The sequence below is a fragment of the Diplotaxodon limnothrissa genome, linkage group LG7 (assembly GCF_057381915.1).
Source record: "Diplotaxodon limnothrissa isolate DT_005_m linkage group LG7, D_limnothrissa_male_GT1.1, whole genome shotgun sequence".
Taxonomy (NCBI): domain Eukaryota; kingdom Metazoa; phylum Chordata; class Actinopteri; order Cichliformes; family Cichlidae; genus Diplotaxodon; species Diplotaxodon limnothrissa.
In genome coordinates this window covers 62149149-62161841 of record NC_140602.1, presented here as the reverse complement: position 1 = coordinate 62161841, position 12693 = coordinate 62149149, and the positions used below count along the sequence as shown (strand labels likewise).

At 40.4% G+C, this 12693-nt stretch overlaps 1 protein-coding gene across 1 annotated transcript; it reads right to left on the bottom strand.

Annotated features, from left to right (window-relative positions):
• Window positions 1–223: 223 nt before the first annotated feature.
• reep5 (receptor accessory protein 5) lies at window positions 224–9977 on the bottom strand. Its single transcript, XM_085358623.1, has 5 exons — window positions 9787–9977; window positions 9409–9502; window positions 6092–6230; window positions 3116–3284; window positions 224–2324 (listed from the first exon to the last, which is right to left on the bottom strand). The coding sequence occupies exons 1-5, from the start codon at window positions 9902–9904 to the stop codon at window positions 2275–2277; spliced, it is 570 nt and encodes a 189-aa protein (XP_085214749.1). The 5' UTR covers window positions 9905–9977; the 3' UTR covers window positions 224–2274.
• Between the last annotated feature and the right edge of the window lie 2716 nt (window positions 9978–12693).

Genomic DNA, 12693 nt, shown 5'->3' with positions numbered 1-12693 from the left:
GAAAAGAGGTAAAAAGTCAGTGGCCTGTAACACCATTCCTGTTTTGGGGGTTGTTTCATTGTTCTACCTGTAGTGCACCTATTGTTAATTTCATTAACATCAAAACAGCTGAAACTGAATAACAACCCCTTCTGCACCTTAACTGACCAGCTAAATAACCAAGAAGTTTAATTGACTTGAAGCTACACTCTGATTAATTCAGTTCAGTTTTATTTATACAGCGCCAAATCACAAAAGCAGTCACCTTGAGGTGCTTTATATTGTAAGGTAGACCTTACAATAATACATACAGAGAGAAAAAACAACAATCATAAGACCCCTCTATGAGCAAGCACTTCAGCGACAGTGGGAATGAAAAACTCCCTTTTAACAGGAAGAAACTTCTAGCAGAACCCGGCTCAGGGAGGGGCGGAGCCATCTGCTGCGACCAGTTGGGGTGAGAGAAGGAAGATGGGATAAAAGACATGCTTTGCAAGAGAGCCAGAGATTAATAACAAGCATGATTCAATGCAGAGGAGTCTATCAACACATTTTGAGTGAGAAGGGTGAATGACGAAGAAATACTAAATGTATCCTCCAGCAGAGCAAAAAACCCATTGCAGCATAACTAAGGGAGGATTCAGGGTGACCTGATCCAGCTCCAACTATATGCTTTAGCAAAAAGGAAAGTTTTAAGCCTAATCTTAAAAGTAAAGATGGTGTCTGTCTCCCGAATCCAAACTGGAAGCTGGTTCCACAGAAGAGGGGCCTGAAAACTGAAGGCTCTGCCTCCCATTCTACTTTTAAATACTCCAGGAACAACAAGTAAGCCTGCAGTGTGAGAGTGAAGTGCTCTAATGTGGTGATATGGTACTACAAGGTCATTAAGATACAATGGGAACTAGTTTCTCAGTGTGGATATGGAACAAATGGAAGAAGTAGTCGTAAATCTTTGTTTAATATGTGCACTGGACATATCCTGGTCAGAAATGACTCCAAGCGTTACTGGAGGCCAAGGTAATGCCATCCAGAGTAAAAATCCAGTTAGATACCATATTTCTAAGATTTTCAGGGCCGAGTACAATAACCTCTGTTTTATCTAAATTTAGAAGCAGAACATTTAGAGGCCATCCAGGTCTTTATGTCTTTAAGACATTCCTGCAGTTTAACTAATTGGTGTGTGTTATCTGGCTTCATGGACAGATAAAGCTGTGTGTCATCTGCATAGGAGTGAAAATGTACACAATGCCTTCTGTTGATACTGCCTAAGGCAAGCATGTATAATGTAAACAGAATTGGTCCTAGCACTGAACCACGTGGAACTCCATAATTAACCTCAGTGTGTGAAGAGGACTCTCCATTTACATGCACAAACTGGAGTCTATTACTCACTCTAATAGGATATTTTGGTCAACAGTATTGTTGTATTTTTACATCCCTGTACAGTGACAGCTAAAAACACACTAGTAAATGAACTGGTTCTTATATAGCAGTTTTCTAGTCTAACTGAGACCTTAATAAAGCATTTACAGAACCTGTCCTCATTCACCCCCATTTATACAAGCACTTTTTTCCCTCTATGCGTTTCCTACATAAGTGCTCTTTATCAGAGTATAAAGCAACCTAGGGTTACTGTCTTGCCCAAGGATATTTGGCATACAGGCTGGAGCAGACAGGGATCAAACCAACAACCTTCCAATTATTAGGTGACCTGTTCAACCTCCTCACATCCCAGCTGGATTTACACTATATATAAGGCCAGACCGAAAGTGAATAGTTTTAACCTTCTTTTTTTTTCAAAACATTTCATTAAGGGGATATAAAACACACAATTTGTTCCATTTGAAGTCTCTTACTAGTTAACTTAACATCTTTTCAATGAGCTGATCAAACTGGCACCAAATATTACTTAGGCAGCGATAAAGGAAAAACAAAAGAACAGCAAAGTACATGAGTTGTCAGTAAGACCTGAGTCATATCAACTCCTCAACAGCAAACTGAATAATCTCCATCAAATCTGTTGTACGATCATTAACATTAGGAAATGGTTTTAGTAAAGTAGTTTTTATTTGGTTCAAGAAGCATACCAGGACTACCATACAGTTAAACTGAGAGCCTTCCAGAAAAACCAAACAAAACATGGAGCGGCTTTGACTGCTACAGTTTTACATTTAATATCACAGGCATGAAGCTTACAGATGTGTTCTGAATAGGTGCTGTAAAAACTGACATTTTCAAGACAAAATTTCTTCAATGAGTCAGCTACAGAGCTGGCACTGTGGACAGACTTCATTCTTAGGAGCTCTTCTTCTCCTCAAATATGAGGTTTGCTGTGGCTTTCTTAGCTGTGGACAAATCACAAACAAATACAAAGATACTGTCAGTGAAACGTAGTACATCAGCACTGCAGATGTTTGACTTTAGAAACCTGCAAAATGGAATCCAAGATCAACTTAATTTTAATTTACAACTACAAAATATAAACATGTCTACTATGAAACTATTTTAAATTATGGCCCACCCCTAGTTTTGGGGATTTGGACCTTGTTGTGCTGTTGTTGTGTACGTTTGGTACAGTGGATGATATGTGAAAATCTCCTGTATTTTTTACTGAAAATGTTTCAATCCTTTTTTTCTGTTTTTGGTTGACTTTATTATTGCCATTTTTTTTTAAATAACTGAAATGTATACAAATTCACAAAATTACTCCCAAACTAGAGAAAGAACTCAAGTTGGAGTATTGTCTGAGGTTTGCTGTTCTTACATTTAGCACACAACATGTTTCACTTCAGGGATGCTTAGTAGCTGCCTATCCAGGCAATGTGGGAAGCAGGACACGTGTTTCTTCCCTCTCGTAAGAGGGAGACCATTATCTGCATTACACTCACATGAATACAAAGTGGTCTCTGCTAGGAGGTTTAAGTCTGTTTAATATCTAAGGAGCTTGAAAAGAAAGGCCAGTAGACTTTTTGAGTTTCTTGAAGACGTTTCACCTCTTATCCGAGCTTAGCTAGCTGAATGTGAGCAGCTACAGTTAAATCTCTTGAAGGCAATTTTTCATTGCATCTTAAATAGGATCTGATATATCATTTAGGCTCTTTTAGCAAACACTACACAATTATGATGATTTAGTCACCCTCATCCTTGAACTTGTCTGCAGCTTCTGACGCCTTGTCCTTGATGTTATTCACTACATCATCAATCTTGGCCTCGTTCTTGAGGAAGAATGGTCGAATGATGCGGTTATATATCTGCACCGATCCATTAGAAGGAGTTGGAGCCATACACCACACCAAGAAGGCACACTGGGGAAAAAAAACAAAATTTCTCTCAAAAAATTAAAACAGGTATAGAATTTGGCACTAAACAGAATAATAATAATATAACTTTCAGGCATTATGACCACCTGCCTAAATTGCTGGTCCCCCTTTTGCTGCCAAACCGGCCCTGAGTCATTGAGGCATGGACTCCACTAGACCCCTGTAATGATTTTGTTGTATCTGGCAGTATGATATTAGTAACAGAACTTTTAAGTCGTGTAGGTTGGGAGGTGGGGCCTACATGGATCGGGCTCGTTTACACATTACATTCTACAGATGCCCGACAGGATGAGGGGAATTTTGAATCCAGGTCAGCACCTCAAAGTCATTGTTGTGCTCCCAACCATTTCTGCTTTGTTGCAGTGTACATTATCCTGCTGAAAGAGGCCCACCCATCAGGGACTACCGTTTCAATTAAAGGATGCACACGGTCTCGTACAATGCTTAGGTAGGTGATATGTGTCATGGTAACATTCACATGGATTTCGAGACTCAAGGATTCCCAGCAGGGAATTGCCCAAAGGATCATACCGTCTCTGTCAACTTGACTTCTTCCCTTAGTGCATACTGGTGCCAGGTGTTCCCCAGGTAAGCAACACACACACACACACACACACACACACACACACACACACACACACACACACACACACACACACACACACACTAGGCCATCCACGTGATGTAAAAGAAAATACGATTTTTCAGGCCAAATCACCTTCTTACATTGCTCTGTGGTCCAGTTATGATGCTCACATCCCTAGCGGAAAACATTCAACATGACCCTGACTGGTCTGTGGCTTTGCAGCCCGATGCACAACAAACTGCGATGCACAGTATCCTGACAGCTTTCTATCATAACCAGCATTTTTTCCCTCTCCTATCATGACCAGCATTAATAGCAATTTCAGGTACAGAAACTCATCTGTTGAATTGGACCACATGGGCCAGCCTTTACACGTGCATGAATGAGCCTTGGATGCTCGTGACCAATGTTCCCTCTAAGCTGCGCGCGTGTGCAATTGCGCACTGCTGGCACGGTCGCTGCGCACAGAAAATCTGCGTTGGGCACAAAAAAAAATCTAACCTGAATTGAAATTAAAATTAATACTTTAAGAATTCTTTTTTGCAGTGTTAGTCAATAAGCTACTGGCTGCTCCCGTATGGAATTAGCACGATGCCACCTTATCCCATAGTCCAGCCAATAATGCGATTCACATTCGTATATACGCAGCTAATCAACGTCATTGACAGTCTATGACAGCGTCCTTATGTGCCGACACCGGTGTTTTAGCTAGCAAAGCAGCGTGGCTGATGTGGAGTGAAGCCACTTAATGACAACGTGTACAACCACTGGAGATGTGAGCAGGACAGACGGAACAATTGACGGAAAAAGTGTGGACTTTATACCAGTTTTTAAATTGTGTTGATAAAACCAGAGTTATAATAAAAATGTATCTGCAATGTTTGGTTTTCTTCCTGAATACTGTCGTTGTTTATATTTACTGCGGGAAGAAACGGTAAAAACTGCATTTTATAAGGAAAACACTCAAAAGCATTCTCCGCCTGTGAGCAAAGACAAAACCAGAAAACCCCACCCTTTCTTATTGGTCGAAAAATGTACCATATCTACCAATCAAAAAATGATATGGCAACAAGGCATTTAATTGTTTAGGAAGGGGGGAAGTTTTAGGAGTAGAGCGGTGTTTTGAGATGTGAGAGATTTGCGACGTTTAGCGCAAATCTTGTGTAGTTAGTGTGTAGTGTAGTCGATAGTTTTGTTGTGTGTGTCAGAACAATGAGGCGACTGCTGAATGTTACAGGTGTTACAGCAGTGATACATCTCCTGTTGTCAGGCCTGCAGGTACCAGGCTGTTGTTCTCCTTCATCTCATAGTGGACAGAAATTATTTTTTTGGACTGACACAAATAATTTGTGTGGCATCAGATTTGATGCAGAACAGCTGATTGTTCTGTAAATAGTTTGAAATGTTTGTTTAAAAAAACGCCTTGGCTGCATTTTAAGGTAAACAGCTGCAAAAAAACTTTGTTGTTTGCATAACTCAGTTACTTTTTTGAAGAAGTAACTATATCATTAACTGCCCAACATTGGTCATTATATACTGTATTTTGCTGACAGAGAGTTACAGGACTCTCTCCCAGACCACAGACTCAGACTCATAATACAAGTCAGAGCTTTATAAAAATAATATTAAAAAAAAAAAAGAAAGTTGTGTTTTCAAAAAATACTACACAGGTCACGAACAAGATTTATTTAAATTTTCATTGTAAGTGGGCTAAAGCAGTTAATTAAAAGTAGTCTAGCATAAATGTAAATGCTGTAATTTGATTATTTTAATAAACCATGTAACTTGGATGGATTTGATGCTGGCGTGACCACAGTGCACACGTCTGCTGTTGCTCACAGTGGTCCAAGGGACCGCTCGGGGAGTTTGTGTGTTCGCTCAGACACGTGAAAAATTAGAGGGAACATTGCTCATGACCCTGTTGCTGGTTCACTACTGTTCTGTCCTTGAACCATTTCTGATTGACACTGACAACTGCAGACTGGGAACATCCTACAAGAGCTGCAGTTTTGTAGATACACAGACATCACAATTTGGCCTTTGTCAAACTCGCTCAAATCCTTGTAACAGATCAACTTCAAGGGCAAAATTTTTATTTGCTCCCAAGAGATTCTCCGTGTTATTTACTTCACCTGTCAGTGGTCAAAATGTAATGCCTTATCAATGTAAGTGCCAGGAGGACAGGCACAGAGACCAACTGGATTACCTTTCCAATATAGTAGAATGGGAACCAGGAAAGGAAGATGTCAGCAAAAAACTCTGCCACACTGAAGACTCCATACACCACCCAGTAGGTCAGCCACTTAGTATCATCATCTTTGGTGGCACTTTCAATGGCCTTAATCCTGGGAAGAACAAAGACATGTTTGGTACTTCTTTTACACATACCTGTAAGCACTGTTCTGTAAGGACCATGAATGTGCACATGGATCAAGCTCATATCTCGCTTTCAATATGCAGCATGTATTGATGTATTCAAGCATCAATAATAAATTGAACAGACAATACCACCTTGTGAATGCATAGGATGAATACACAGAAATCGGCCTGTTAATCAATGGGTCATGAATTTTCATTTTCCTCCAGTAGTACCAACACATCCATTATATGTCATTAATACTTAAACTCACTTAGTCTATATGGCCATTTGGTGAAAACGTGCATGTTGAGGTGTTCACAGAATACATCACAACAACATTTATACACACCATTAAGAATTTATCACACAAATGAGGGGTTTATAAATCTTACAGCAGTGGTTTGATTTATTTGTGTGACTACAAGGCACACAGACCATGCCATGCCTTCCAATATTACAGCCATACTCGTCATTTTCATGGGAGACTAATGTTACAATCAGTTTAACTCATATGTGAAAAGGGTCAACTCTGAAACAAGTTGTTTTTTTTTATTCTATTATTGAAAAGCACCAGAACTCTACAGTGATGAAACAGAAGCTACAACATTTTGATCATGCTGTTGATACAGATTTTGTCTAATTTAGACATTTCGTTGCCATTTAAAATTATTAAAATGAAGCACAGCTACCATGCTCCACTTGCAAGGTGTCGCCTGGGATTCACAGTATTCACAGTAGTGGACAGCCTGAACTACAGCCTTTTCCAATTCTCATCCTAGCTAATCAAGCAACCAACCAAACTTTTTTAACTCTGCTGCTCAACCCACAAATGCATTTTCCTTACAAATGTAGTACTATTTAAGGGGGGAATAGACAGGATTTCCAACACCACAAGATTTATTGCAACAAACAGAAACACTGTTACACAACTAAGAAATAATCACGCAAACACCCAGGCAACCATGTTGCAAGTAATGGCTTAACTTTTAAAGAGCTGCTAGCTCTAGAGATTTCAGTTTAGTTTCGAAAGGATGAGTCATTTCAAATAAGATTTACAAAATCAGGATAAAATAACCTGTTATAAACAGAGTTACAGTGAAGATAACATATGTTTGTACAAATAAACCTATGCAGATTATTAGCTCCACTCTGAGCTTATTGTTTAACATTATTACTCTTTTCTTCTCTTGTACCAAATAATGTAACACCCATACTTTTGACTTGAGAAAATACTGATATCTTAAGATTAATAAAATGTATCAAATGTTGAGGACAATTCTGGTTACTTTCTATCAAGCTGTTTCTCAAAAAACTTGAGACAAGAAAAACATTCATAGTGACGGCAGCAGGCCAACATGTGACACTATGCTGACTGCATGTAGTATTAGCCCTGAGATTTTACTAGATAATATCACAATGATAAGAACTGTTTTAAAACTTTTGATGACAAAATTTTTTAAATGCTTTCTTTGTAAGTCACAGGGGAAATCCACTAACTTTATAGATGAAGTTCAGTTTACAATTAATAGATGATAAATCTGTGTAGGTTCTCAGTCATCCAGATCATGGTAATCTTTCAGTTCCCAGAACTGATGAAGCTTCAGAACTGAAGAGTCTTGGATGAGAGCTGAAGCTTCTTCAAGAATCTCAAAGTAGTCCAGTCGCTTTTCTTTCCAACTGCCTTAGATTAGTAGCCCGTTAAACATTTTTGTAACTCTGTGCAAGAATTGCTATAAAAAAGGCAAAACCTTACATCGCTGATACCCCGTTATGATGAATTATTTCCATGGGTCAAATGAAAATAGATCATCTATATCTATCTAGCAATGTTCCCCTGTGTTAGCAGATGTTAAACCAAAAAGCTAGAAGCCAGGGGCTAATTAAGGGCTAACTACGGCAATAATTGATAAAAAGTCACCTCACATTAAAGAAAGTTCCTGGTTCAAAACTGGGCCTGTCTCAGTGTTGGGCCTGTGATGGACTGGTACCTTGCCTCTTATCCCATAACAGCTAAGACAGACTGCAGCTCCCTGTGACCCCAAATTGGATAAATGTTGGGACGTTGACAATGCAGGAAGACTCAAATCAGCAGTAGGGCTGGGTATCGTCACTGATTTCAATAACTGATTTGGTTCCGATTCACAAGGTCCCCATTCGATTCAATTCAATTTAATTTTGACTCAGACAGTCAGAAATATTATATTCTAATCATTTATCAGAACATATCCATATTTTTATATCTATGTGGGCTATAAAAACAAAGCTGACACTTGTGAGACTTAATCAGAAGTCTAAGCATCACAGCAGATGTACTTGTGATCGTGGAATTTCTTTATTAGGGGAGCTACAATATCTAGAGTCGTAACCAGTGAAGATGTAAAATTATTAGCAAGAAAATCGACCTCTGTGGGAGTAGAGTTCAGGTAGCTGCTCTGCACTATGCTGGCACATGGCATTGAAGAAGAGAAGAGTGGATAATTTAAATCCTTAAACTTCATTACAACACTTTTAGAGAAACACCTACTGTGATGAAATCCACTCCCCACTGCTGTGTAATGACTTATTGTAAATTGAAAAGTTGTTAGGAAATGATAAGACAAAACTGGTTCTTTTACATTTTGAGATAAGCCAGTTGAGTATAAATAAATTAAATACCATCAATGAATCATTTGTTTACTAATAGGGACTTAGAAGACAAAGACCTATACAGTTTAATAATCCACAGTTCACTGTTTTACTCTTTGGTGCAGTTGTGGATATTATATTGTTCTCCCTTTGTGATTTTTTTAATGCTTAAATTGTTCTTTTTCTTAAAACTAACATTTTTGTAGGTGCTTATGTATTTTATTGTCATTGTTTGTTTGCGGGAAATGATAATTAAAGACTGGTGGAGGGCAAACGCACTCAAAAATTAAAAACTTTGCACAAAAAAGAAGCTTAAATATTAAGTAAGCCTACAGATCTATATCCTTTTGGAGCTTAAGCGCTACAATACCCTAAATAAATCTCACAGGTGTGGTCATCTCGATTAAAGGAGGTTGTCCTTAGCGCTGACATGAACGCAGGCCTTTTTATAGATTCAGTGACTTGAAAGCACAACGACAGGAGCAAATAACAGGCGATTAAGGCCATTTCCAAGTGTTCTGAGAATAACATATACTTACGATATGTAGGCTGGATACAGAAACCCGATGAGGTTACATAGCAGGGAGGCTCCGTATCCAAAGACCAAGTAAACTGCGGTTACACCGATGACAGCTGAAACACATCACACCACACAATTGTCAAGATTTTCTTCCCACGAATACATTAACCGGATCATACCTATATACCTATGTTACAACCAGTAACTACATTATGGAGACTACTTTTATAGTATCGAGCTGGTGATGTAAAATAAACACAATTTCTTTTGTTAGCTTATGGCTAAAGGAAACTGCAGCTAAATGTGAGTCTGTCCATCGGGCTTTTATTTCCTTTATCTATGCGTCCCTCAGTGATGCGGACAGCCTCTGCCTCTCTTTCCACCCGTCAACACTCACCGAGAGCAATGTAGGTCCTGCTTACTCCGACTTTTGCTTCCACCTTTGCCAGGGCATCTGTCAGCAGATTCTTTTCATGGAGAAAATTTTCAAACCTTTCTCTGAGCCCCTGCGCCATGGCTGCACTTCCTGCTTAGCGATGATGAATTACGAAACGATCAGAATCAAACTGCGCCACGCCTGTAACCTGACACGCCACTGTTCTCAGACCCACGGGCGTCAAAGTCAGAAGAAGGGATGTGTGGCACATGCATCAGATCATATCCTTCAAAATAAAAGCAATGGCGCTGTAACGCAAACAACCACTTAGTACAAAAAAACAATAATACAGACAACTGCTAGTAGGTCGATGTTTTGTGTGTGTGTGTGCTGCGCGTTTAAAATAAAAACAACTGGCACTGTTCACATGCTCTGTTAATTATATGCGGTATAATAATTAATCAAGGATAAAATGTGTATTTCCCACTATTGCATTAGATTTTTTTCTGACAATTGTAGGGAGCATGCAAATTTACTTGAACAGTAAGCGGAAGTAAATGTGGTTACATGTACTAACTGCAGTGAACTTGATGCAGCTGGTAGCAACCAAAAAAAGGATGCGGGTTGATTCCACCAGTCTGTAGTCTTACAGGCATTGCAATAGTGTTATATACTCGGTAGAATGCTCAGAAACCTTTAGTTTATGGATTACAGACTTAGATATACGTCAGATATAGGTTAAGTCAGAAACTGCTGTTGCTACTGAAGAACTACTTAAATTAGAGAAATAGTGCCTAAAACGCTAAAGTCAGGGCGCAAATACAATGGTAACTGCAGCCACACCCTTCCCTGCTTTGATGACATTGCAAAATACAAATAGGGACCTATTCCAAGAAGCATGTTCAACAAATTCTGAATTTTAAAAAATAAACTCAGAGTTGATTAAATCTGAGTTTGGCCAGTCTAGAAAGCTGATCAGTGTTATGTCAGTGAGCTCTCCTTGAGGTTGTATGGTCTCCTTGAGGTTAGCGATTGTGTGACTAGAGAAAGACATCCATCATCAACAGAACTCCATTGTCCGATTCACCAAGGCAAGGGGTGAATAAAGACTAGTGCATCCATTTTAATCCAATAGACACATGAATATTAAAATCTGCTAATGTGGGCCTTTTGATAACAGCAACTTTTAAAAAGTTATTTAGTATACTTCATAGTAAAATTAATAAATAAAATGTCCAAAATTATACCAAAAGGTTGAAGTCACAGAATGATACTCAAATAAACCATCAGTGCAATTTGAGTTATTGTGTGCTGCTGTTTTTTATATTAAGCAGAATGAGTAACGTCAAGAAAAAGAAATTGAAATCCTGAGGACATATTTATTTAGAAGAGAGTATGGAGACGGTCCCAAATTTTGCCAGCCCTTGCTTTTAGTTTCTGCTTTTATTGTTCCATAATGGCTCCTTTTAAATTGGGTGCCCTCTTACTAGTCTTTTTGATGCTCACCACTTCTTCACCTTTTCTGCTCTTTTGGAAGGCTGGACAGGTAACTGTGGGTGCCCTGTATACATGCGTCGCACTTTTCTCCTCTCCTCCTCACCCTTATCTTCCCTGCTTAGCCTCTATGTCCTTGTCTTGTCTCGTGTGCATTACTTTCCCTGGAACAGCCTCCCACTGTCGTTCTCTAAAACCTAAAAGAGAATTATGGATTTGATCAACTGGTCTCTGAATGCTATTGACACCCTTTTCTCAACGAGAAGTCTGGGCTCGGGAGAGCCTGAGTGCCCTGGAGGGACTTTCCCTGCCGGATACACGATGGACGGGTGGCAGAACTGGAGGATCATGTGCCTGGCGGGACTGTCGATCGAGGACGCTGAAGATATCTATCTATTCGGAACCGTGATGACAGGGTTCATGCTGATCGGAGTTGGCTTAGCCCTGGTTTATCGGAGAAATAAGAGAGCGGAACCGGCTGTTCAAACCCCCCCAAGGCTGCCAGCTGGAATCGAAGCGATGGGACGAGGCGCGACCTCTCACAACGAACGTAATATGGTCAACGCCTTGGAGACGCTTACAGCTGCTGTGAAGGCTCAAAGCAACAACATTGAGCGTATGGGGGGATACATCAGAGAGAGGCCTGCTCAAAATGAGACCCTTGAGCGACAGTTGGAAGACATCGCGGAACGGATCACTGCAGTTGTGAGGTCTCAGAATCAAAAGAATGACAACACCATGGAACAGAAGTTTGATACCATCATGGGGAGGCTCGCGGCTCTCCAACGGAGATTGAGAGACCAGTGTCAGAGTGTTAGGGCAGCCTGAAAATTCTCCTGGGCTGCTCGCATGGAAATTTACAAAATCAACATCAACATTGCGGACCCCCATCACGGCGCCAGCTGCAGGCCCAAGGCTGGAGCCGAACAATCACTCCCTGATAACGACTGTGTTACGGCTATTCTTCCCATCCCATGCAAGGACACCTGGATTGGCTGGAGGACTGTTTACTTAGCCTGATAGGCCGAAGGACACTGTCTCAGCTGAACTATGGACACGCACACACATACACTTACACTGATAAGCACTCACTCATCCCCCCTCCCTTTCCAACGCCTTCGATGCTTGTTGCCCCCTGGGAACACGAGGTGGGTCCGGGCACGCGCTGTCGAAGAGCGGGGCGATGTCTTACGTCGCCCCCGGCTTAAAGACGGCGCCGTTGCAGGATGGCTGCTGTGTTGCCTGGGGTTACTCCTCATCCCCTACCCATCCCTGTGGCTTGTCATGTCTTCCACAATGTTGTGCTGTGGACATTTATGTGCTTTTTTGTGCAGAGGAGTTTTTTTGTTTCCTGTTCTCGTGCTGTCCTACCATGGAAGCACAGCATGAGTGGAGGTCTCTTTTTTTCCTCTTGTACCTTCCCGTTGTTGTGTA

What these genes read in the sequence shown, in the direction of transcription:
- reep5 (XM_085358623.1), bottom strand. Translation starts at nt 9,904, where the DNA reads ATGGCGCAGGGGCTCAGAGAAAGGTTTGAAAATTTTCTCCATGAAAAG. An exon ending in CAGGACCTACATTGCTCTCG is followed by an intron (nt 9,503 to 9,786) that starts GTGAGTGTTGAC and finishes GATGTGTTTCAG; the next exon opens with CTGTCATCGGTGTAACCGCA. An exon ending in CTGTATCCAGCCTACATATC is followed by an intron (nt 6,231 to 9,408) that starts GTAAGTATATGT and finishes TGTTCTTCCCAG; the next exon opens with GATTAAGGCCATTGAAAGTG.